We start from the raw sequence: 26,002 nt of genomic DNA on the forward strand, positions 1-26,002 counted from the left end.
GACTCAGACTCGGGGCCAAGCAGTGGCACCAGTGTGGATGCCCTACTTTGCCTCCGCACGGGGGCACGTGACAGTGAACGACTCGATACTGCTGGAAAACGATGTTGCCCTTGGAGTTGCTAGAAATCTAGTGACTCCCAAGGATATACGGGTGCTGGGAGCAAGGGATGACAACAGGGTCGTGAGCGATGCTCTGGCACTAAGCGTGCAAAGCACCGCAACAGTCGCAAGTGTGGGTCATCGCCTACTTGCGAAGTCCCATGAGGTGGAGGTGCTAAGAGGTCAGTTGGCGGCAGAGCGATGTATGGTGGAAGAGTGCCAGAGTATTATTAAAAGTTTAAAAAGGGAAAGGGCAAGGATAGTGGAGGTGAATCGACACCAGCTGGAGGCGTTGCGGGAAGAGAACAAAAATCTCTCAAAGATGGTAAGTGTTTACGCCCATGACATGAGAAAGCAGCTGGAGGACCTGGACCAACCGGCTAAACGCAAGAAAACAGATCGCGAGAGTAGGTACGCTCAAGCTAAGAGTGCGATCTTTGGGAGCTCGAGTGATGAGCCCCAAGAGGCTGTGTGTGAAGCCCCGGAAGAGGATAGCCATAGGGCTAAACTCAAAGGTCCAATGGCCGAGACACCGAGCACTGGGAAAGAATAATTTCTAATGTATTAGTGGTGTGCCTGGTTGTCTTTGCCCTTTCCGTGTATTTGTTTCTTGTTTTTTGTTTTATTTTAAATTTCTCGTTTCCGGAAATAAAAAAAAAAAGAAAAGAAAATTGCAAAAGACAAAGAAGAAAAACAAAACGCACTTCCCCAAACCAGAATAAAAGGAATGCGACAAACGAAAAAAAAAAGGACACAATTCACACTTCCCCAACTGAAATAAAACAAAAACGACAAAATGAAAAGAAATCAAAACATAATGCACTAGAAAACAGGGAGGAAAAGAAAGCAAAGCGAAAGTAGAAATGCTTCCCCTTTTAACCGGACGCAACCGCAAATTGCGCAGGAAATGCAAAGTGGTGTCGGCTCCCTTATGAGCATATGTCTATTTAAACCACTTCTCGGTTGAAAGAAGGAGCATCCTGCATTTCAACCTGCAAACTCAAGAAAAACCATCAAAAAGCCCAGACAGAAAAATCAATGGCATCCCCAGATATGCTTGTTGATGACCTTAACCTTAAGTTGTCCCTTGCACCACCAAATGCCCAGACACGGGCTCCTCCAAACCCTATCTTCCCAAACTCCTCATACCATCATGGCTCGGCCTCAAACTTCTCTGAGGTGGTGCCGCGTAGGGCAGTAATGCAGGAGGGCATGACTGTCAGCAGACTGACAGTTGCAGATCATCTGCATGTGGCGCAGAGGTCTGACCAGATGGCAGTGGACGAGTCCCACAATCTAACCGTGCTCAACGCGGTCTCGGCCACAAATTTGGGCATGCGCCTACTGGCGAGAACACGAGAGTGCGGGGCACTGAGTGAGGAGGTGGCGGCCCTGAAAGCTCTGGTGGCGGACCTGCAGAAGCGGCTCTACAGCGCCAACCAGCATGTAGAGATGCTGCAGAAAAGGAACGAAGATTATGTAGAGCTGCTGTAGATTCTACAAGCAAGAACAGACAGAGGCAATTAGCAGAAGCCTCTGGTGGCGCAGAATGCAACAATGATCATGTAATTATGAATTTAATGTACGCATTTTCACTAGTGTGTATGTAATCACATGTTATGAAATGAAGAAGTATTCACGCCCAAGTTCTGATTGTGCATTAATGAATTGAAAACACTTCCCAAACTTATATGAAACACTGTTTAAAACTGATGGAGAGTTAAAATTAAACAATGTCATATAGAAAGATTGGAATGGATAATCACAAAATAAAAGGAAAAGTAAACAACAACAAAAAAAGAAAGAAAGATTTAACTAACAATAAAAGTTGAAATAACAAACTAACAACCGTCTCAAAATAAAATCCAAAAACAAAAGAAACGAAAAGCTCAAAAAGGTACAATACGCAAAGTACTACTGAACATCATCATCCCCATCACCATCATCATCATCATCATCATCAACAACATCATCATCATGTGCAGAGGTCCCGGGTTGACCTGGCATCTGGAGGTGCGTCCAAATGGCGTCAATGGAGGTGCTCATATGCTGCAACTGCTGGTGGTGAAGCTGCATCTGCTGGTGGTGAAGCATCTGCAAGTCCCAAATGGCTTGGAGAGAGGGCTCCCAAGCAGAAGTGTCGACAGTGGGAGCAGGTGGGAATGGCGGTGCTGGGGCCGGCCCATGTGGTGGTGGCATACGGGGCGGCACTGGAGCAGGTGCATGTGCATGGCGCCTCTGAGAGATGCTCTAGGACACAGAAGTGTCCGAAATGGGACCCATGGGCTCAACATATATATCAGTAGAGCGAGCCCGAACACCTGAGCGTTCACAAATCATGCTAACAAGGCAAGGATAATATATGATGTTCTTCTTACGTGCACAAGCCTTCAGGCGTTCAAAAATGATGTCACAAATAGGTAGGGAAAAAGTTCCCTCATGCAAAATTTTCAGGATCATGAATCCTACTTTGGGAATTTCCGACCGTTGGCCGGATGGGTAGATGTTGTGGCGCACAAAGCTCCACAGGATGGCAAAGTAGGGTGTCAACTTACCCTGAATGAGGACAGTCTTTTTGGGTTGAGATGCAAAGGCAGCAGGGTCAGCATAAAAAAGTGTTTCAGCTGCGCTTTGCATGTCAAAATCCCTACCCAAATATTGTTTCCAACTATGAGTGCCACTCTCAGGTATGTGAAGAACCTCAGAGATAATGGAGGTGGATAGTTCAAAAGTTTTGCCCCGAACCTTAAGGGGTACATCATCATCATCTTCATCATCTCTAGACTCTTCCCTAGGGAAAGCAGCATAAAACTCTCGCACAAATGATTCATTGTATTTTTTTATAGAGACGAGCTAAATGTAAGAGGTTTCGGTCCCTAAGAAGGTGCCGGACTTGAATAAGTCCAGCGGTTTGGATGGAGGGACTAAGATCTAGGTTACGCTCAGTAACCACAGTGGCAGTGAGAATTGCCTCTTCCGGTTGAGGTGTACTTCCGGAAGAAGATGCACCCCCTCTGGTACCCTTTTTAGCTCTAGACATCTAAGGAAAATAAACCAAAATGCACAGAGCAAGACAACAACAAAATTCATGCCACAATTCCCAAACATGCAAAATGCCACAATTATACCAATATCAAAACCAAAATGCATGCACATAGCCAAAATTTGCCACAATTCAATTATGCACCAATTCGAACGATTCAACAAATCAATCACAATGCAAAATTCCACAATGCCACAAAATTAAACACAATGCACAATTATGCCAAAATTCCAAAATGTAAACAACATTCCCAACAATCAACCATAATGACAAAATTTCAATAATAAACACAAATAACAACAACAATAATCAAATAAGAGATTGAGAGTGAGAAAAACATACCCAATTGAGGAAAATCACCCCAAATGATAATCACAATCCAAACCCAAAACAAAAACAAGAGAATCAACAAATTAGATACAAAACAACTATAGGAATGCATTAGAGTAAGAAAATCAAAGAGAAAACACCAAGAAAAAAAAAATCGAAAATTACCTTGTTGCTACAGTAACCCTAACTGAAAATCACCCAAAATTGATGAAAACACTTGAAATTTCAAGGAATAGATGCCAAAAATGGATTCTACTCGAAAAATTAAGTGAGAAAAGTGTGATTTGGGTTAGGATTAGGGTGAGTTGTGAGGGAGGTAGAGGGAGGGAGAAGAGAGAAAACGAAGGGGAAGAAGCTGGGAAGAAGAAGAAGTGAGGAGAGAGAAGAGAGAAAAGAAGAAAAGGAACGGTTTAAAAAAAATATCGTGACGAGCGACCGGTCGCGAGTGGAAAGCGACCGGTCGCTTTGAAACAGATTCAAAACAACTGAAATACGAGAAGCGCGATCGGTCGCAAGGCAAAAGCGACCGGTCGCATTGAAACAGATTCAATTTTTTCTAAAACACCAAACGAGCGACCGGTTGTTAGGTAAAAGCGACCGGTCGTTCTTAGGCAGAGTCTAATTCTTCCAAAATACCAACGAGCGACCGGTCGCAAGGCAAAAGCGACCGGTCGTTTTCTGGTTTTTTTTTAATTTTTAATTTAATTTAATTTTATTTAATTTTTTTATTATTATTATTATTTTTTAGATTAAATTGGGACTTACCTTCCCAACTCAGTTTTGCACCATAGCAGGTACATCAATGAAGTGGAGCACTTCATCTTCTTGATGCAAAACATTTTCGTGGTAGACTTTCAACCTATGCCCATTAACCTTCGATTCATTTCCCGTGCTAATATGTCGGATATCAACTGCACCATAAGGGTAGACATTAGTAATAATATACGGGCCCGTCCAACGGGATCGAAGCTTACCTGGAAAAAGCTTGAACTTAGAGGTAAAGTGTAATACTCTTTGCCCTATTTCAAACGACTTCCTAATGATATGCCTATCATGAAACGCCTTTGTTTTTTCCTTGTAAATTTTTGCGTTCTCATAAGCATCATTGCGAAGCTCGTCCAGTTCGCTCAGTTGTAACCTTCTGATATTTCTTGCTTCCTTCATGTCGAAGTTGTACTTCTTAATTGCCCAAAGGGCCCTGTGTTCAAGCTCGACAGGTAAATGACAAGGTTTACCAAAGATTAAGCGAAATGGAGACATACCGATTGGAGTTTTGTAAGCAGTTCGGTAGGCCCAGAGAGCATCGTTAAGGCGCAAAGACCAATCCTTTCGAGTAGGACCAACAGTCTTCTCTAATATATGCTTCACCTCTCTGTTAGAAATCTCCACTTGTCCACTAGTTTGAGGGTGATAGGGGGTGGACACCTTGTGAGTTATGCCATACTTCTTGAGTAGGGTCTCAAATGATCGGTTGCAAAAATGGGATCCCCCATCACTAATGATGGCCCTCGGTGTTCCAAACCTACAAAAGATATTGGCTCGAAGAAAGCTAAGAACAACTTTCGCATCATTAGTCTTGGTTGGAGTTGCTTCCACCCATTTTGAAACATAATCAACCGCAAGTAGAATAAATAGATTTCCAAAAGATGAAGGAAATGGACCCATGAAATCTATTCCCCAAACATCAAATATTTCAACAATTAGAATTGGATTTAAAGGCATTTGATTTCGAGATGAAATGTTACCCATTCGTTGACACCTATCACAAGATAGACAGAATTGTGAGGCATCTTTGAACAAGCTTGGCCAATAGAATCCACTTTGCAAAACTTTTAATGCTGTCTTCTTGGATCCAAAGTGGCCACCACATGCGTTCGAGTGACAGAATGTGAGTATGGACTGAAATTCGGTCTCGGGAACACATCGCCTAATCACGGAGTCCGAACAATACTTCCACAAATATGGGTCATCCCACACATAGGACTTGGTGGTTTTCAGCAATTTGTCCTTTTGACCTCTTGACAAGTCCCTTGGTATATTTCCTGTAGCAAGAAAATTGATAATGTCAGCATACCATGGGTCAGAAATTTGTAATGCAAAAAGTTGCTCATCAGGAAAGGATTCACGAAGAGGAAGAGTGTCTTCTTCGGTATTGGAGTTAGTGATCAATCGGCTAAGGTGGTCAACTACCACATTCTCCGATCCCTTCTTATCTCTGATTTCTATATCAAACTCTTGGAGCAACAAAACCCATCGTATCAATCTTGGTTTTGCTTCCTTCTTTGCCAAGAGATATTTCAAAGCTGCATGATCAGTAAAAACAATTACTTTAGAGCCTATCAAATACGAACGAAATTTCTCTAAAGCAAAAATTACAGCTAAAAGCTCTTTCTCAGTAGTTGAATAGTTCAACTGAGCATCATTAAGGGTACGGCTTGCATAATATATGGCATGCAATCTCTTCTCAACTCTTTGTCCCAATACAGCTCCAACTGCAAAATCAGATGCATCACACATTAATTCAAAAGGTAAATTCCAATTTGGAGGCATAATGATAGGTGCAGTTGTGAGAAGAGTTTTGAGCCTTTGAAAAGCTGCCAAACATTCATCATTAAAATCAAAATTTGCATCTTTGGCAAGCAAGTTACACAATGGTCGAGAGATCTTAGAAAAATCTTTTATGAATCTTCTATAGAACCCGGCATGTCCTAAGAAGGATCGGATCTCTTTCACTGATGTGGGAGGTGGCAAACCGCTTATCACATCAACTTTGGCTCTGTCAACCTCAATGCCTTGACTGGAAATCACATGACCTAAAACAATTCCCTGTTGTACCATGAAATGACACTTTTCCCAATTGAGAATTAAGTTGCAGTCCCGGCATCTTTGCAAAACTAAAGACAAGTTGTTAAGGCATGAATCAAATGAATGACCAAACACACTAAAATCATCCATGAATACTTCAATAAATTTTTCTACCATATCGGAGAAAATACTCATCATGCATCGTTGGAAGGTGGCCGGGGCATTACACAATCCAAATGGCATACGCCGGTAGGCGAAGGTACCATAAGGACATGTGAATGTCGTCTTGTGTTGGTCTTCAGGAGCGATGGCAATTTGGTTGTATCTTGAATAGCCATCCAAGAAGCAGTAGTAACTGTGACCTGCAAGACGTTCAAGCATTTGGTCAATAAATGGTAATGGAAAATGATCTTTTCGGGTGGCGGTATTTAATTTTCTATAATCAATACAAACACGCCATCCCGTTTTGACACGAGAAGGAATAAGTTCATTTTCCTCATTTCTTACAACAGTTATTCCTGACTTTTTAGGAACCACTTGGACCAGGCTTACCCACTTGCTATCAGAAATAGGATAAATTATACCCACATCCAATAGCTTCAGAATTTCTTTTCGGACTACCTCTGTCATGATTGGATTTAACCTGCGTTGAGCATCCTTTGTGGGTTTGGAATCAATTTCCAGTAAAATTCTATGCATGCATCTTGTTGGGCTTATTCCCTTGATGTCCGCAATACTCCAACCAATTGCTCCCTTGTGTTCTCTTAACACTTGCATCAACTTCTGTTCATTTTCCACATTGAGATTGCTAGCAATAATCACGGGCAATGTCTCTGTTTCACCTAAATAAACATACTTCAAGTGGGATGGCAATGGTTTGAGCTCTAACTCGGGTGCCCTGTCAAGAGAAGGAACAAGCTTTTCAGTATTGACTGGCAAAGGTATAAAATTTGGAGTGTACTTACGTGGTATGGCTGGACATGCATCAAGGAATTTCACAGTCTCATGTAACTCATTATCAACAATTTCAGCAACTTGAGGATTTTGTATCAACACCTTTTCTAATGAATCAGTACCATGAGTACTATTAAATGTATTTTGCACAATATGACACAATGTATCAATACGAAAACATTCATGTTCATCATTGGGGAGTTTGAATGCATCATATACTTTGAACTTTATTGTTTCCCCTTGAACTGTCATTGTCAATGTTCCTTGTCGAACATTGATCACAGTATCTGCAGTGGCCATGAAAGGGCGGCCAAGAATCAATGGAAGATCCGCACCCGGAATAGGAGCTTCTTCCATTTCTAGCACCAAAAAGTCAGCTGGTAAAATGAGATCATTTACTTTCACAAGTACATCTTCCAAAATTCCTCTTGGATATCTCACTGATCGGTCCGCCAATTGAATGCTGACAGAAGTTGGTTTAAGATCACCTAAGTTAAGGGCTTCAAAAACAGAATAAGGCATCAGATTAATTGAAGCACCTAAATCAAGTAAAGCTTTGTCAAACAATTTATCTCCAATAATGCAAGGAATTGTAAAACTTCCTGGATCTTTTAATTTGGGAGGGAGCTTCCTTTGCAAAACAGCAGAAGCTTCTTCCGTTAGTGCAACCGTTTCATGATCTTGGAATCTCCTCTTGTTGGTGCAAAGGTCCTTCAAAAACTTTGCATAACTCGGAATTTGCTTGATTGCATCCAAGAGAGGAATATTGACTTGCACTTTTCTGAAGGTTTCCAATATTTCCTTGGCTTGTTGAATTTTTTTGGAACTCATAAGCCTGTGAGGAAAAGGAGCACGTAAGATTTCTTCGTCAGTAGGTTCACGACTTACCTTCTCCTTTCTTGCCCTTCTTGCAAGTTCATGCTTTGGGATCCACTCGGATGAAGAAGCTGCTTGCTTATCTTTCTCTTTGTTGCTTTCATCCTTTCCTTTAGGCTCAGTCACTTGTTCAACCTGCATGTCATCAACATTTTGAATCAAATCTTTAGAACCATCAATTTCACCAATTACCTTACCAGTTCTCAAGGTAACTGCTTGAACATGCTCCCGCCCAGTTGGATTAATCACTGGTTGGCTAGGCATCATACCAGGTTCCCTTTGACTCAAAGCTGTAGCAATTTGTCCCACTTGAGTTTCTAGATTGGCAATGGCCTTATCCGTTTTCTGCATGTGGGTGTCATTCCTCTGCATGTAGCTTTTTGTCTCAGTGATGAAACTATCTGTGTTTCTAGCCATGGAAGCAACAAGTTCTTCCAAAGATTTTCCTGTAGATTGTGGTTGAGGTGGTGGTTGTGGTGGATTGTAGTAGTGCATTTGACCATGAGGTGGGCGAGTATGTTGTTGGCCTTGAGGTGGGTGAGTTGGCCCTTGAGGTGGTTGAGTTGGCCCTTGTTGAACATTCGAATTGTCACTCCACCTGAAATTTGGATGATTTCTCCACCCCAGATTGTATGTTTGTGAGAAAGGATCATTCTTAGGCCACTGATTTCTCTGAAATGAGCCCACTGCATTTGCTTCCTCATGTGCCAAGGGACAATCCTCAGTGTCATGACCAATTGTGGAGCAAAATGCACAAACCTTGGATGATCCCGGTGCCAATTTCTTCACCATGTTGGTTAGGTTTGCAATCTGAGCTTCCATACTAGAAAGGGTACTTACATCATAGGATTCCCCTTTTCTGACTGGTTTTTGCCTTGAATTATATTGGCGAGCATTTGCAGCAATAAGATCAAATATTTCTCGCACTTGTGTTGGAGTCTTGGTCATTATAGTTCCTCCGGCAGCTGCATTCACATTATTTTGATCCGCTTCAAAAAGTCCTTCATAGAAGTGTTGCATTAGAAGCCAAGCTTGTACATTATGATGCGGACAAATGATTAGAAGTTTCTTGAAACGGTCCCAATAATCCTGGAAGCTTTCTCCCGGCCTTTGCAAAATTCCTGTAATCTGACTTCGGAGTTCATTTGTCCTTTGTGCTGGGAAAAAATGTTGCAAGAACTTTGTAGCAAGATCCGTCCACGTTGTGATGGAATTTGGAGGTAGATAGTGAAGCCATTCCTTTGCTGTATCCTTCAAACTAAATGAGAAAAGTCTCATTCTTATCTCATCACTACTCATGCCTTCGATCTTTATTGTGGAACACACTTCCTCAAAGTCTAGGATATGTGCATTAGGATTTTCTCCGGGATTTCCCAAGAACTTAGGCAATATGTGTATCATGCCCGATCTCAGCTCAAAGTTTTCCAAAGTGGATGTGGGATATACTATGCAAGATGGCTGTCCAGTTGTTGGCGGTGAAGAGTATTCTTGCATAGTAAGTTCCGCATTGGCAACTGGGGCTGCCAGGTGGAGGTGACTCGACTTTTGGTGATGAGGGTGATGATGAAAACGGTGAGAATGACAAAGGCAATGGAGTAGACACAGCTAGTTGGATGTTCCTTTCTCTCAAAGCTTGAGCTTGGATATCTTCTATTGTGCAATCTAATGAAATATCCAAATTCAAAAGGGACATAAACAGAGTGTTCCTGCAATAAGAAGAAACAAAAACAAACTCAAATAAAATGAAACGACAAACAAAGAAAAATAAAAATAAAATTAAGTACTCTAAATATACTCAAACAAAACATATAAGCAACCGTGCCAGTTCCCCGGCAACGGCGCCAAAAATTGTTGCATTCCTAAAAGGACACAAATTAAAGTGCAAACAACCAATTAAAAATACCCGCAAGTGCACGAATCTATCGAAGTATAGATTGTGTAAGTACGGGGTCGATCCCACGAAGAACTTGTCGGTTTCTTATAAGTTCTAATTCGAGTACAAAGAGAACACTTAACTAACACACCACAATGCACAAATGCAAATTTAAAACTAAAAAGAAAGTAAAGAAATGTAAAAGAAACAAACAAAACAAAAAAGGAAATGTGCTGTGAACAGTGACCAGCGACCGGTCGTGAGGTAAGAGCGACCGGTCGTTTTTGGTCTGGCGACCGGTCGTTAGGTAAAAGCGACCGGTCGTTTTGAAACAGAGTCGAAACCTCAAAATTGTGTGCTGAGCGACCGGTCGTGAGACACTAGCGACCGGTCGTTCTTGGGCAGAGTCGTTTTCTCTGTTTTTTTCGTTTCAACCTCTGTCCAGTGTTTTGCCTATAACTTTCCAACCATACGTCCAAAATTCACGTTCCTTATACGGTTGGATTCAGCACAGAAAATGGAAGAACACAGAGCGGACCAAAAGTCCAAAACAATTACGGAAACAAATAAAATCAGTAACAAAGACACAAAACGTGTCAAACACGCAACTCACACACACATTTGGGGGGGGGGGGTTTTGATTTGTTTGATGTGACCTATTTCTATTGCATGAAAGTAAATGGACTTTGAAATTTAATGAGAATGGCAGAGATGAATTATCAAAGAGTGGAAACAAATTGTAACAAACACTAGGGTTTCAGAATCCACCCTAAACAATTCTACCCAAGTTCATGAATACTCAAGTGATGAACTCTAAACGTGTTGATGAAGATGTTCGCAATCAAGACCAGTACGAGTGGCTCAAGACGCATTGATTCTCTCTAATGTACGTAAAGTGCAGTACGAGTGCTACAATACTTGTGCCTTCCCTATAATCGAATCTAGGTGTGCTTAGTACTTTGATTCAATTACAAGAAAAACCCATTAAGTTCAAAGAGAATATGAACATCACAAGAATCCTAATAGCATGGTGTTTACATTAGGTATTCAAGAAACCAATTCACATGGATGATTCTTACTTCATCCATTTATTGCTTAGGATAACATGAAGATACACATAATCCCAACAATCTCAAGAAGCATGCTTTCAAAGATGGCCAACCAAGGAAAAACACACATCAAGGATAGATTAATTTGGTGAATTGGAATTCATCAACAATATCTAGAAATTCATACACTCAAGTATCAAAACAATAAGGTAATCATGTTTAGGGCTTCAACCTAAGCCCTAGCTATGGAGTTTAGTTGCTCATACTTATTCCAAATACAAGCTCAAAATAAAATTAGAAAGAGTTTAAAGATTTTGAGAAAATGATGAAAGCTTCAAGGTCATCAATGGTGGAAGCTTTCTTCTCCACTTAGCTTGGCTGCACCTTGGCTTTCTCCAAGCTCCAAGCTCTCCAAAATCTGCTCTCCTCTGTGTAAAATTGGAATGACTTCATTCCCCACGTTCAAAAGGCTCCCCAACTTCAGATTGCAATTCCCTTTTGCTTCCCTCTCTCCTCCTTTCCAGCTTTTACTTTTAGTATTCTAATGCAAAGTCTTCACCCATTGTCTTCTTGTCCCCTTGCAAATGATGAAGCCTTGTCCTCACAAAGATGCCAAATGCTTCAGAAAATTTCTCATCTACTAAGGTAAATTCTTGTTACCAAGTGTTATGGTAACAAGAATAATCAAGATAACACAATGGAGGTAAAAGCTGGCCAATTCCGAATTTCCAGAGCTGTGGTAACATGCTGGACTGGTTGGATAGGCAATACTTGTCCAATGGAGCTCAAATTTCAATATGTTGTAGTTAACATCCATTGGAACAAGTCTCATGAAGATCATGACCTCATCCGAGAACCAGAGCATGTTGATCCCAGGCCAAGAAGTTGACCTACGAAAATGAACAAAAACAAAGTTTATAACCAATAATGCACTTTTAGCTCATTTTCATTCCAACCAAGGTAAAATCTAACAAAACACAAAAAGGAAGTAAAAAGCTATAAAATGTCAAGAATTAACTCAAAATAGTGGGTGAATAACATGAAAAATCATGTGTAAAAATGAACCGAACAAACTTCCCAAACTTATCTTTTGCTAGTCCTCGAGCAAAACAGAAATTAAAACAAGACTCGAAACAAATCTTTCCGAACACTTTCCGAAGAGAGAGCGACTCATGCAAATGACTCAAAAGTTTTCACAAGAAAAACTCAGTTTAGACATTAGTCACAAGGCGGCAAAGTTCAGAACACAACATGCTCAAGTGTTGTAGTGTGATGGCCAAATGAAACTCATTCTCCAATTTCAGTTTTCACACAACTTCAAAAATCATACCAAGCACAAATGTAACTTCAAATCTCACCAAAGTTGTCCTCTCACAAATGAATCACTCGGAAGAGGGTTACAATGCATCACTCAATAATAAATATGAGAATAGAGTTAAACCATAAGGGACTTAACTCACAATTAGCAAGATGAAAAACATGCATGAATATGATCTCAAGAAGGATGCTAAACACTTAAAATAAGAAGAAAGTGTGCAATTCAAACACATGACATTTAGGATCAATTTAGGTCTTTATTATAGGTTGTAATGGGGCTAAGGGTGCTAGGTGAGTAAGAAATGAAGGATATGGATACAACAAAGTCCAAGGAACTCACAATGTAAGAGCATATAATCGTTGACTAAAAGACTTTGAAACATCACGCTTGAGATTTTCACTCTTTTTTTTTTTTTGGTGATCAAATAGACCACAAAGCCTTATACCTCCACTAATTACGATTCATACTCCTTCCTTCCATTTGAACAACCAAGAAACATGGAATTGAATTTGAAACCATTGCCACTTAACCACAACTTTTCTCTTTTCTTTCACCCTTTGAGTGAAGTACTCTTTTTTTTTTTTTTTTTTTTAAAAATTTTTAAAATCCTTCCCAAACTTAGCATGAAAAACACATCTAAATTAAAGCTCACGAGTTCCTTAGAAAGGTAAATTCTTGTTTTTCAGGCTAAGGCTAGAAGTAATAATTGGTTACTTGAAAGAAAAGGCATACATATAGGCTCAAGGTGGTTAACAATGGAAAATCATGCTTAAGCATGCATAGGGTTAGCTTGAAAGGCACAAACGGTCCAAAGAGGGCCTTAATATCATTTCTCAAATGTCATGTAATCAAATTGCACAAGAATGAGTGACTTTTAAGTGCTCAACCAAATCAATGAATAATGAGATCAAACAACAACTCAGATGACAAGAAAAGAAAGAATATGTGTATAACACTCATGAATTGAAGCACAAGGCTCAAAGCTCACATTATATGGTTATACAAGTCTAATTCATGCTTGATACAATTCTTTGGATCATGCAAGTCCCTCAACTAGAGAATTATGAAACAAATGGCAAGTGGGTAGAGGGTTTCAAACATATCATGCTAGAACGATGCCATTTAGTGAATAACAATTTTTTTTTTTTAAAGCATTTTCAATCAAGTCATTTAAACATTCATCACAATCTCATCATATATGTCCGGAAAGTGACTTAAGAACAAAAAAGACTCAAAACAGAAAAGAAAACAAAATAAAAGAAAGTAAGAATTTAAGTGAAACGAAAAAGACTTGCTATCCCTTCCCAAACTTAGAAACAAACATTGTCCTCAATGTTAAAGAATTCAGGCATCAACAACGTTAAAACAAGAATTAAAGGGAATAAAGCAAGTAAATACAAGAACAAACACGAAAAACAACTACAACACGGTTGCAAAAACAAAAACAAAAACGAAACCAAACAGAAACAAATAAAACAGTAAGCCCTAACAACAGTCTTACACATGCAGAAATCCAACCCAAAGAAACGCACAAACCAAATGAAAGCCCAACCCAAACGAAAGCCCAAAAGCGAAGAAAGTAAATAAAACAAAGAAACCAAGTCAGAAGCACAAAGAGCGAGGACTCAGTAAAATAGAAAAAGACCGGTCGCCCAGAAGATAGTGACCGGTCGCACATGTCTGGAGCAGAAGATAATATAATCTGCCTAGAAACGACCGGTCGCCTAGGTCAATTGCTGATGCTGATACAACCTGCCTAGAAAAACAGGTTACCTAGAAGGTTGTGACTGGTCGCCTGGGTCGACTAATGTTGTTCCTTGTGTTTCTTGCGAAGACGAGTTTGATACAAGACCCCCATCAGCCCTGCCATTGCCCCAGTCAAATCGTGATATTGAGTCAAGTGAGGTGATTTCTGATGATCTATCTATGTTTACTTATCAATTATCCCTATGAACTACTCGTGGGAAACCTAAAATACAATATTCTCCTGACATACATGCCAAATCTAAATATCCTAATAGCCATTATGTGACAACTCATCGTTTATCTAAGTCATATGCATCATATTTGTGTCAATTATTTAGTAATGTATGCCAACTAAGCTATTGGATGCTCTATCTTGCCCCAAATGGACAGATGCTATGAATGTGGAAATGGATGCCTTGAACAAGAATAAGACATGGCATTTGGATGCAAATGGGTGTTTACTTTGAAGCATAAGATTGATGGTTCCGTTGATCGTTACAAGGCTAGATTGGTAGCTATAGGGTATACTCAGACATATGGAGTGGATTATTTGGAGACATTTGCTCCAGTGGCAAAGCTCAATAATGTGCGTGTGCTTTTATCCCTTGCTGCTAACCACGATTGGCCCTTGTTGCAGTTTGATGTCAAAAATACATTTCTACATGGTGACCTCCAGGAAGAGATTTACATGGATCTTCCTCCTGGTATTCTTGTGATCTCTAAGGAGAGTGTTGTATGTAGGCTGCAGAAATCCTTGTACGGATTGAAGCGATCTCCAAGAGCGTGGTTTGGAAGATTTGCTACATCTATAAAGAAATTTGGGTATGTGCAAAGTAACTCAGATCATACTTTGTTTCTAAAGCATCATAAAGGTAAATTGACAATTTCAATTATTTATGTTGATGATATGATTGTGACTGGAGATGATTAGGTAGAAATACAAGGTCTTTAGAAGTATCTGGCTTCCGAGTTTGAGATGAAATCATTGGGTGATTTAAAGTACTTTCTTGGGATTAAAGTTGCCAGGTCTAAACATGGTATCTTTCTATCCCAAAGAAAGTATGTTTTGGATTTACTTGCAAAAATTAGGATGTTGGATTGTAAACCAATTGATACCCCTAGTGAGCAGAATCACAAGTTGGGAGTATATCCTGATCAAGTTCCGATTGATAAAGAACGTTATCAATGACTTGTGGGGAAGTTGATTTATTTAACTCATACCCATCCTGACATTGCATATGCAGTAAGTATAGTGAGTCAGTTTATGCATTCTTCTAGTGAAGATTGTTGAGGCCCAAAAAATCCACGGTTCGGCCCAAATAAATTATTGGCCCAATGCAATACCTTATCGAGAGGAAACCTGATTTGGGCATGCGAAAGTTCGTCATATGCGCTTGCACGCATGCCACGCCAAGCAAATAAACAACACGCCATGCTACAAGCTTAAGTGGGCCCAAGCCACGCAAGATGCCTGGGGCTTGCTTGAGTGGGTTGTGGTATGGATGGTAATAAGTTGACATGAGGCCCATTGATGGGCCAAGAAATGGAAGTCCCGGGGTTGCTTGGGAGCCTCGGAACTCAGGCCCATTTCTTAGGCCCAAACATTTGGGTGAGCACAAAGAGAAAATATCCCAACCAAAAAAGCCCATTAGCTTAACCAAATTAGCCCAACACCTCAACAAAGAATAGGCCAACACTTATTGAGGTTAGCCCATTTATTTTGACAAACTAACCCATCACCTTAGAGAGGCCCAAGTAACCAAGGAAAATATCTGCCATCTCTCCAGCACTTAGCTGGAAACAAAAACAACGAGAAAACCAAAGCTACCCATGTGAGTGGACTGCTGGGAGCCTCCAGCACATGGCCAAAGACAAATCCCAACACAAGCCATCCAAAAACCAAAGGATACTTGAGCAAAACACCCTTCAAACCAGTGTACATACCCATTTCTTTCCCCCATCAGACCTGGCCATAAAAAAAAAGGAAGAAAGGAAAGGAAGGAGATGGCTGAAAATGAGAGTTTTGAGGTAGCTGCGGGAAAGGGTCTTGAGCTCCCAAAAATCCCTGATTTTGTGGGATTGGGTAGAGTGGATTTCACCAAAATAGGATGATTGAAGGGATGAGGAGAGAAAGGAAGGGAAAAACTTGGCCAAATTAGATAGAAGCCATTAGGGTTTCTTGAAAAATGGTAGTTTCCAGCGCCTATAAAAAGGGGCATTTCCTACCCATCATGACAACAGACAACCAGAGAGCAAGCTTCCTCTCTTGCATGCAAAACCCATCAATTTTCGTGCTTAGTTCATCTCCTCCCTCAGCTTTCCCCTTTGTCATGCTATTCTGACATTTGACAGAGTCACTGTCGAGCTGCCAGAAATAGCGCCCAAGCCATCTTTTCCTTTCCTTCCCTCCTTTCTCAGCCAAACCTCTTTGCAAACTCTCCATCTCCTACCTTAATACCCCTTTTTCTCCCAAGAACACTCAATTTTCTCTTCGGTGCTAAACTCATGTCGATTTTGCTCCCATGCCACAAGCTTCTCATGCTAAGCCAATAATTTATCTGTAAGCAGCCATTCTTTTCGTTGGTGAAGGTAACCAAGGTGTTTCCTAAGGCTTTACAACCCTTTCGAAGCATTTTGGGGCCTGATCTCTGAACTCAGACTCAAGGGGCAATTTCATCCATTTTTCTATTTACGGCAGCCCAGGCCCGTAGTAGCTGCCGGAAGAAAAAAAGCCCCTACATAAATTGGCGACTCTGCTGGGGTATGATACACGGTTCGGAGGCGTTGGTGAACATAACGGGGCCTCGGGACTCAAGCAAGCCCCAGGCATTTGCTTCTAGCCTTCTTCTTCAAAGGCGTTGGTGAACATAACGGCCTGATCCCCAGCAGAGTCGCCAATTTATATAGGGGCTTTTTTTCTTCCGGCAGCTACTACGGGCCTGGGCTGCCGTAAATAGCAAAATGGATGAAATTGCCCCTTGAGTCTGAGTTCAGAGATCAGGCCCCAAAATGCTTCGAAAGGGTTGTAAAGCCTTAGGAAACACCTTGGTTACCTTCACCAACGAAAAGAATGGCTGCTTACAGATAAATTATTGGCTTAGCATGAGAAGCTTGTGGCATGGGAGCAAAATCGACATGAGTTTAGCACCGAAGAGAAAATTGAGTGTTCTTGGGAGAAAAAGGGGTATTAAGGTAGGAGATGGAAAGTTTGCAAAGAGGTTTGGCTGAGAAAGGAGGGAAGGAAAGGAAAACATGGCTTGGGCGCTATTTCCGGCAGCTCGACAGTGACTCTGTCAAATGTCAGAATAGCATGACAAAGGGGAAAGCTGAGGGAGGAGATGAACTAAGCACGAAAATTGCTGGGTTTTGCATGCAAGAGAGGAAGCTTGCTCTCTGAGGGCTGTGTATTGTTGTTTATTTGCTTGGCGTGGCCTGTGTGCAAGCGCATATGACGAACTTTCGCATGCCCAAATCAGGTTTCCTCTCGATAAGGTATTGCATTGGGCCAATAATTTATTTGGGCTGAACCGTGGATTTTTTGGGCCTCAACATTAGCCCCCTTGATTATTGGGGCCATGAATGTGTATTGAAATGGTCCGAATAATCAATTTCCAGCCCAAAATAAATTGTAGTGGCATGGCATGGGTTTAGGAGCAACTCAAGGACGACCAGTTAAGGGTCTCTGAAATTACAGCCAGGTCTTTTCCGAGAAGGTTGGAGGGGTCGCAATGGTCCCGCTTAAAACCCAATCCTTCTTAAACACCGAGGGTGTTTCCTTAAAGAAATTTCCTAGACACTGTAATTTTGGAGGTCACTTACTAGAGTTACCAAGAGTTTGCCCATTTTGTGGCATGACAGAGAAGAAAATGCTTGGTGGATTAGCTCAAAATAACATAGCTTGCATGATTTATTTGCTTAAGTGACTAGAGAGGCTTGATTTTAGATCATATGCTTGGATGCTTGGCATTGGCATGTATGCTTGGCTCGGGCTTGTATGCTTGGCATTGGCATGTACGCTTGGCTTGGGCTTGTATGCTTGGATGTTTGGCATTGGCATGTACGCTTGGCTCGGGCTTGTATGCTTGGATGCTTTGCATTGGCATGTACGCTTGGCTTGGGCTTGAATGCTTGGATGTTTGGCATTGGCATGTACGCTTAGCTCGGGCTTGTATGCTTGGATGTTTGGCATTGGCATTTACGCTTGGCTTGGGCTTGTATGCTTGGATGCTTGGCATTGGCATGTACGCTTGGCTTGGGCTTGTATGCTTGGATGCTTGGCATTGGCATGTACGCTTGGCTTGGGCTTGTATGCTTGGATGCTTGGCATTGGCATGAGCTGGAAGGATGTTTGAAATAGGGCAGGTGCTGGAAAATGTTTTGTTTGGCATGGAATAGGTGCTGGAAGAACGTGACTTGGCTTGGCATGATTAGCTTGGATTTGCAATGAGGACGTGGATAATCTAATGGTTGAGTTGAATCAAGATATAGCTTGGCCTGGCATGAGGGTTCACTCTTCTGGCAGCATGAATATAGAGCTTGTGCTATTTTCCAGAAGCACCTCGTACAACGCATCATTATCTTCCATGTTTTGCTTGGCTTGAATCTTGGTTATTGGGGTTTTGGAATTGTTGGTGGTGATTGCACTGAATTCATTCCTCAGCCGCCAAGTGCACCATAATCATCAGAAAAAGATTTGATTGGCATGAGTTGCAAAAACTATTGCAGCGTGGCCTTCTGAGTATTTGTTTAGGTCATTGCATGGCGTGGTGAACTTAGGATATCCCTTTGTTGCGATGGTGACAATTTGGCATGATATGGTGATAGCATGGCTTCTTCTCTGTGCTTCCAACAGCTAGAACTGCCAAGTTCTAACATTGTCATTTTTATGATGACTGTATTGCTTGAAAAGCTTGATATTGTGATATCTAGTTTGGTTTGCTTGAAATGTTTGAACCAAGTGAGATGCTTGAGTTGCATGGTTTGTGTGAATTGATTCACAAATGCTTGTATTGATGCATGGTGGGTTGAAGAAGAGATACGGGCTTGAGAGAGCATAAGAGAGCTGGGCGCGTTATCTCCTTGACCGGCTTGGCCTTCACGTGGGCAAAATTGCATTGCCCCTTCCTTTTGAATTTTTTATTTGCAAGTGGCTGCTCTCTTTTGCTTTCATTTGGCATGGCATCTTTATTTTTTGATTTTCTCTCACTCTTCTTTCTTCTTCTTCTTTATCTCAGCACCCGTGCCCCTCATTTTTCTTCTTCTCCTTCAACTCCTTCCCTCTTCAAGATTCAAACCCGTGGGTACTATGCATCAGTACATAAGTCATATTTCGAAAGCTCGGATCAGAAAACTTCCTTGATGAAAGTTGTTCATCTGCTCGAGTACTACAGCTTGTAAAATTTGTAGGCTTTTTTGAATTTTTATGATACCTCAAAGTGGGTCTGCAACTTCTGCATTCATCCATGGCTGGTGAGTTTATGCAGATTCTGCTTCTGCATATGTCTTTAACTTATGATGCTTGGATGATTGCGCTTCCTTCATAAAATTTGCTCGAAATTATGTTGTTTATAACATATCCAAAATTGAGGATCATCCACCCATTCTAGTGCTCTCTGCCTTCATTTTTCTGAAGCATGTTCATGAGTTGATGTTGATACCTTTGTTGCATGCTTGTTTTCTATGCTTGAATGCTTGAGTTCCTCTGTATTTCCCAACATTTGTGAACTATAAATCTAATTCTGAGGTTGAGCTTTTGATTTAGGATCCTAGCTTGGTGATAAACAAGAGTCATACAAGCTCACTTGGGTATGCATGCCAAGTGTTTGTCAAAATATCTCAAAGTAGTTTGTTGGCTGTTTTTTGAACTTTTGAAATGTTTCTTTTCGAATCTGAGTTGGAGGTTTTGAGACATAAAAATGGACTTCTCAAAGGTTATGTTGGAATTGGTCTTGCATCACTTGAAGAAAAAATGAATTTTCGGTGGAATTTCAAAGTAAGGGTTAAGCTGCTGGAACTGTGCAGTTCCTGCAGCATAGGCTGTTTTAGGAATATGTTTGACATGCTTCCCTAGCTCGAAATGCAACGAAATTTTGGGAAAACGAAGCTTGATATGTCTAGTTCTAATCTGGAAAGTTTGGGACTTGTTGGTTGTAAGCTTGATTTCCAGTGATTTTTCAAAGGTGGGATGTTCTAGCTAGAATGGTGGGAAAGCTTGTGTATAAGTTTTGCTTGGCCTGCTGCTTTTTGTTGAGAATTTGGCATGTCTTTTCTGTTGGCATTGAGTGCTAATCTGAGTATTGCTAGAGCATGTCCTTGAGCAATATTGTCGTGAGAGCATGATGTTGAAAGGTATTGTCGTAAGAGCATGAATTCTTCAATTTTCTTGAAATGCCCGAATTGCTTGGAATGCTTGAATGAAATGAAATTTCTTGGCATGTGGATTGGTATCATGCCCTGTGAATTTTGTCAAATGCTTGATAGATGAGTTTGCTTGCACTTTGAGAAAATTATGCTTCTAGCGCCTCCTTTTGTGTATGAGTACCTTTCCAGCGTTTGATTTTGGCTAACATATTCTCTTGTTTAGAAGCTCCAGAGCATGAGAAAGCATGAGAAGTCTAATTTTGTAGGATTTTGATAGCATGAAAGTGAGCTTTGGTTGCTTGCAACTTGTCTTTGGAAAAAAATTATGCTTCAATAGTGATTATGCTTCCGGCACCCCATTTCTGTATATGAGTTCCCTTCCGGCACCTGATCTGGTGAATGTACTCTCTTGTTTCCTTTTCAGGCTTGATTGAGAGGTTCAAAGCATGAGGAATGCCATCTTCTTACTGATTTGCTGGGAACTTGCTAGAATAAAGGTGAGTTTTTGGTTACTTTCACAAATGTAATGAGTTTGTTGAATTGTTGCAAGGATAAATTGAGCTTTGGGGGTTAAGGAGCATATACACTAGCATGATGTTTGAAATAGGGCAGGGGCTAAGAAGATTTGAAATAAAGCAAGTGCCAGAAATTCTTTGCTTGTAGAGTAGGAGCTGGAAGAATGTAAGAAAATATGCTTCTGGCACCTATGTTTTTTTTTTTTTTTTTTTCACGAATACCTCTCCAGCATCTGTATCTTTTTTAAAGACTTGATTTAGAGGTTCCAAAGCATGAGAAGAACAAGCTAGTCGTTGAAGTCACCTCAAGTGTTCTTTTAGAGGTGCAATGAGGTTGTTTAATTGTTGTAAGGATGGATTGAAATCGGGTAGAGGCTAAGAAGGTTTGAAAATAAGGCAAGTGGTGGAAACAGTGATGAATGAATGTATATAGTTTGGACTTGGTTGACGATGTGAATAATGTTGAATCACAGCTCTCGGAACCGAGGCATAGCTTGGTTTAGCATGAGAAACTTTGAAGTGCTTGTGCTTGACTATTTTTTTTTTCAATTGGCAGGAAGGCCCCAAGTCATTTGGAACTGAATTTTGACTCCCCTTTTTTTTTTTTTTTGCAGATTTGCTTGGCAAGAAGCCCCCAAGTATTTTGGAGTTTGCATGTGTAGTTGATCGGTTCATAATTATATATCATTTTGTACCATTCTAGCTTATGATTTGGTTATGTTTTTGAGTTAAACTTGTGCTTTTAATCCTTTTTGTGTTTATCTTTCAGTTCATTGAGCTTTAGGTAATAATGATGGCTTTAGAGAGCATAATTCATGCAATTCAAGCATGTTAAGGCCTAATTTGGATGAATGGATGAAGAGCTTAAAGACAAACTCATTTTGGCTCCCTGCCAGTCCAGTTCCGTAGGTCATATTGCAAGCTTTGTTTCAACAACCTACATAGCTCGAATGAGGCCACATTCTTCATGAACGTTGTTCCAATTGGTGTGTACTATAACATATCCAAAATTCAGCCCCATTGGATAAATCTGGAGTCCGTTACCTAGCAAACACAGAACCATGCTCAGGATGGATCTTATCAGTGCGGAAAATGAGTTAGCAATTTGTTTCGGCCTTAACTTCTTCCTCCGACCTTGGATTGGCCCAAATAACATATGGCTGGAAAGAAGACATTCTGAACTTCAATTTTGAGTGCTTAAAGTCCTAATGTGATTAAGAGAAGCCCAAGTTGTAAGCCCTTGAAGTTGCTGGTCATGCTGACCTCAGCATGTGCTGGTTGGATGCTTGGTCATGGTGAGCTAGGTATGAGCTATCATTTCTGGTTGGAAGCTTGGTCATGGTGACATGAAGATGAGCTAGGGCTGCTGGTGGGATCTATTGGTGAAGTGCATCAACCAATTCAAGATTTTCTAATACAAGTGCATCACCCAATTTAGATTTTCTAATACAAGTGCATCAACCATTTCAGATTTTATAAAACAAGTGTTGTATGCATTAGCCATATTGAATTCAGATTTTCACTTCCCCTAGGCCTATAAATAGGGAAGTTCTCTAAGCTTGTAAACACACCCCAAGGGGGGGAGCTCTCAAACACTTCTCTAGAGCTCCCTTCCCTTCTCTCCCTCAAATTCTCTTAATTTTGCTTTCTAGTTCTCAATTCTAGCTTTCCTTTTGCTTCTTAGTTGTAATTTATTTTTCTTTGTAATGTAAATTCTTTTCTTAAGTTTTCAAGTTGAATTAGTTTCCAAGTTTCAATTATGGTTTTTGTTCTTATTCATTATGCTTATAAGTTAATATGCTAGTTTGAATGATTGATCACCATTTAGGCTTGCATGTTAGCTATCTTGGTTTGAATTAAGAGTAGACACCATGCTTTAATTCGAATTGAACTATGAATAGGAAGAGTATGTATGGACATTCGACAACAGGGATTAGATACATGCTTGGTTGTTTAAATTGTTCTTCTATGCTTAATGGGTTCCTAATGCTTAATTTTAGGTTAGACAACAAATGATCAAATTAGGGAATTAGGAACACAAGGTTATGACCAAACACCATGGCTTAATCATACATTAGCTAGAATCAATCCGTTAATCTAATTGAACTTGGGAACTTATCTACTTGAGTTAGTTATTTTCTTTCTTGCTTGTTTTATTTATTTCCTTTCTTTTTCATTTCTGTTTTGTGTAGGAGAAATGAATTGGATCATTCAATCACCAATCCTCGTGGGATCGACCTCGCACTTACACACGCTATACTACCGAACGGCTCGTGCACTTGCGAGTATCACAAGTTGAGGATGCAACTGAATCCATTTTGGTGCAGTTGTATCTACACAACAGTAGTTCGCTTCAATGGCATGAATGACGGATTTGCCTAAGCCCCCAGCCCTTGTACAAGATCTGTTTTGCTTGAGAACGGAGATCTAAGACACAAGAAAAAAAAGCACATGTCAGTCACCCATGTTATGCTTGTTCTGCAAAGTAGATAGCCAACAAAAGGAAAAAAAGAAAAAGAAAGAGGGAATGTTCTTATCTCTTTATTCTCTCTGATTTTTTTTTGCTTCTAGCCTTCTTCTTCGGAGGCGTTGGTGAACATAACGGCCTGATCCCCAGCAGAGTCGCAAATTTATGTAGGGGCTTTTTTTCTTCCGGCAGCTACTACGGGCCTGGGCTGCCGTAAATAGAAAAATTGATGAAATTGCCCCTTGAGTCTGAGTTCAGAGATCAGGCCCCAAAATGCTTCGAAAGGGTTGTAAAGCCTTAGGAAACACCTTGGTTACCTTCACCAACGAAAAGAATGGCTGCTTACAGATAAATTATTGGCTTAGCATGAGAAGCTTGTGGCATGGGAGCAAAATCGACATGAGTTTAGCACCGAAGAGAAAATTGAGTGTTCTTGGGAGAAAAAGGGGTATTAAGGTAGGAGATGGAGAGTTTGCAAAGAGGTTTGGCTGAGAAAGGAGGGAAGGAAAGGAAAAGATGGCTTGGGCGCTATTTCCGGCAGCTCGACAGTGACTCTGTCAAATGTCAGAATAGCATGACAAAGGGGAAAGCTGAGGGAGGAGATGAACTAAGCACGAAAATTGCTAGGTTTTGCATGCAAGAGAGGAAGCTTGCTCTCTGGTTGTCTGTTGTCATGATGGGTAGGAAATGCCCCTTTTTATAGGCGCTGGAAACTACCATTTTTCAAGAAACCCTAATGGCTTCTATCTAATTTGGCCAAGTTTTTCCCTTCCTTTCTCCCCTCATCCCTTCAATCATCCTATTTTGGTGAAATCCACTCTACCCAATCCCACAAAATCAGGGATTTTTGGGAGCTCAAAACCCTTTCCCGCAGCTACCTCAAAACTCTCATTTTCAGCCATCTCCTTCCTTTCCTTTCTTCCTTTTTTTTTATGGCCAGGTCTGATGGGGGAAAGAAATGGGTATGTACACTAGTTTGAAGGGTGTTTTGCTCAAGTATCCTTTGGTTTTTGGATGGCTTGTGTTGGGATTTGTCTTTGGCCATGTGCTGGAGGCTCCCAGCAGTCCACTCACATGGGTAGCTTTGGTTTTCTCGTTGTTTTTGTTTCCAGCTAAGTGCTGGAGAGATGGCAGATATTTTCCTTGGTTACTTGGGCCTCTCTAAGGTGATGGGTTAGTTTGTCAAAATAAATGGGCTAACCTCAATAAGTGTTGGCCTATTCTTTGTTGAGGTGTTGGGCTAATTTGGTTAAGCTAATGGGCTTTTTTGGTTGGGATATTTTCTCTTTGTGCTCACCCAAATGTTTGGGCCTAAGAAATGGGCCTGAGTTCCGAGGCTCCCAAGCAACCCCGGGACTTCCATTTCTTGACCCATCAATGGGCCTCATGTCAACTTATTACCATCCATACCACAACCCACTCAAGCAAGCCCCAGGCATCTTGCGTGGCTTGGGCCCACTTAAGCTTGTAGCATGGCGTGTTGTTTATTTGCTTGGCGTGGCATGTGTGCAAGCGCATATGATGAACTTTCGCATGCCCAAATCAGGTTTCCTCTCGATAAGGTATTGCATTGGGCCAATAATTTATTTGGGCCGAACCGTGAATTTTTTGGGCCTCAAAAAAGATCATATGGGGGTTGTGACTCGGGTTTTAAGGTATCTGAAAGTAACTCCTGGCAAGGGGTTGCTGTTTTCCAAATATGGTCATACAGATGTGGAAGGGTATACATATGCTGATTGGGCTAGGTCATCCACTAATAGGCATTCTACGTCTGGGCATTTCATGTTTATCGGTGGTAACCTTGTTACTTGGAGAAGTAAAAAACAAAAGGTGATGTCTCGATCTAGTGCTGAGGCTGAGTATCGTGGGATAGCTCAAGGCATATGTGAGTTACTATGGTTGAGGAGATTGTTGAGAGATCTTGGTTTTGGGCCATAGAAATCTGTGGATTTATATTGTGATAATAAGGATGCAATTGCAATTGCCCATAACCCGGTGCAACATGATCGCACAAAGCATGTGAAGGTTGATCAAATTTCATTAAAGAGAAGTTGGATGCGAAGATTGTTTCATTCCCGTTCATCAATTGTGAGTATTAGTTAGCCGATGTCCTTACAAAAGCTGTTTCTACCAGTATCTTCCTCAACTCGCTTGACTAGTTGAGCATGCGCGACATCTTTGCTCCAACTTGAGGGGGAGTGTTAGCGAGATCCTAGTATAATTAGGAGATTTATTTCCTAGAATATTAGGATTCTATTTATTTCCTTTTTGTATAGATATTATGTAATTAAGACTTTATCTTATTTCCTAGTATAACCCTACTAGGGTTTGTAACCTTGTATTATAAATACATCCTTTTGGAGAATGAAATACAACCTGAAAATATTCTACCCATATTGTTTGACTAGAATATGTCCACCCAAGACTGATCCGACCTAATATAGCACATCCACTGAGTGCATAGTAAGTATATGATGATCAGTTTATTTGTGAATTGAATCATATTTAATTTTTATTTACTTATTTGGTGGCTCACTTTATTGAGCTTTCAACATGATCCATGTAAC

The 26,002-nt window shown here is 40.7% G+C and overlaps 1 protein-coding gene, 1 long non-coding RNA gene and 1 other non-coding gene across 3 annotated transcripts; 2 read left to right on the forward strand and 1 right to left on the reverse strand.

The window, feature by feature from the left end:
- Nucleotides 1–2,141: 2,141 nt before the first annotated feature.
- LOC148296181 (uncharacterized) lies at nucleotides 2,142–3,139 on the reverse strand. The gene is made up of 3 exons (XM_088247980.1): nucleotides 2,988–3,139; nucleotides 2,379–2,890; nucleotides 2,142–2,347 (listed from the first exon to the last, which is right to left on the reverse strand). Exons 1-3 carry the CDS (start codon nucleotides 3,137–3,139, stop codon nucleotides 2,142–2,144), a joined length of 870 nt encoding a protein of 289 aa, XP_088104106.1.
- Nucleotides 3,140–9,143: 6,004 nt separating this feature from the next.
- On the forward strand, nucleotides 9,144–9,250 carry LOC148296182 (small nucleolar RNA R71). Its single transcript, XR_015834225.1, has one exon. It is a non-coding gene; the product is annotated as a small nucleolar RNA R71 (small nucleolar RNA).
- Nucleotides 9,251–19,172: 9,922 nt separating this feature from the next.
- Nucleotides 19,173–22,707, forward strand: LOC148296183 (uncharacterized). The gene is made up of 3 exons (XR_015834016.1): nucleotides 19,173–19,562; nucleotides 20,878–20,950; nucleotides 21,583–22,707. It is a non-coding gene; the product is annotated as an uncharacterized LOC148296183 (long non-coding RNA).
- The last annotated feature ends 3,295 nt before the right edge of the window (nucleotides 22,708–26,002 follow it).

This window comes from Prunus avium, chromosome 2 (genome assembly GCF_965620075.1).
Source record: "Prunus avium chromosome 2, drPruAviu1.hap1.1, whole genome shotgun sequence".
NCBI classification, from domain to species: domain Eukaryota; kingdom Viridiplantae; phylum Streptophyta; class Magnoliopsida; order Rosales; family Rosaceae; genus Prunus; species Prunus avium.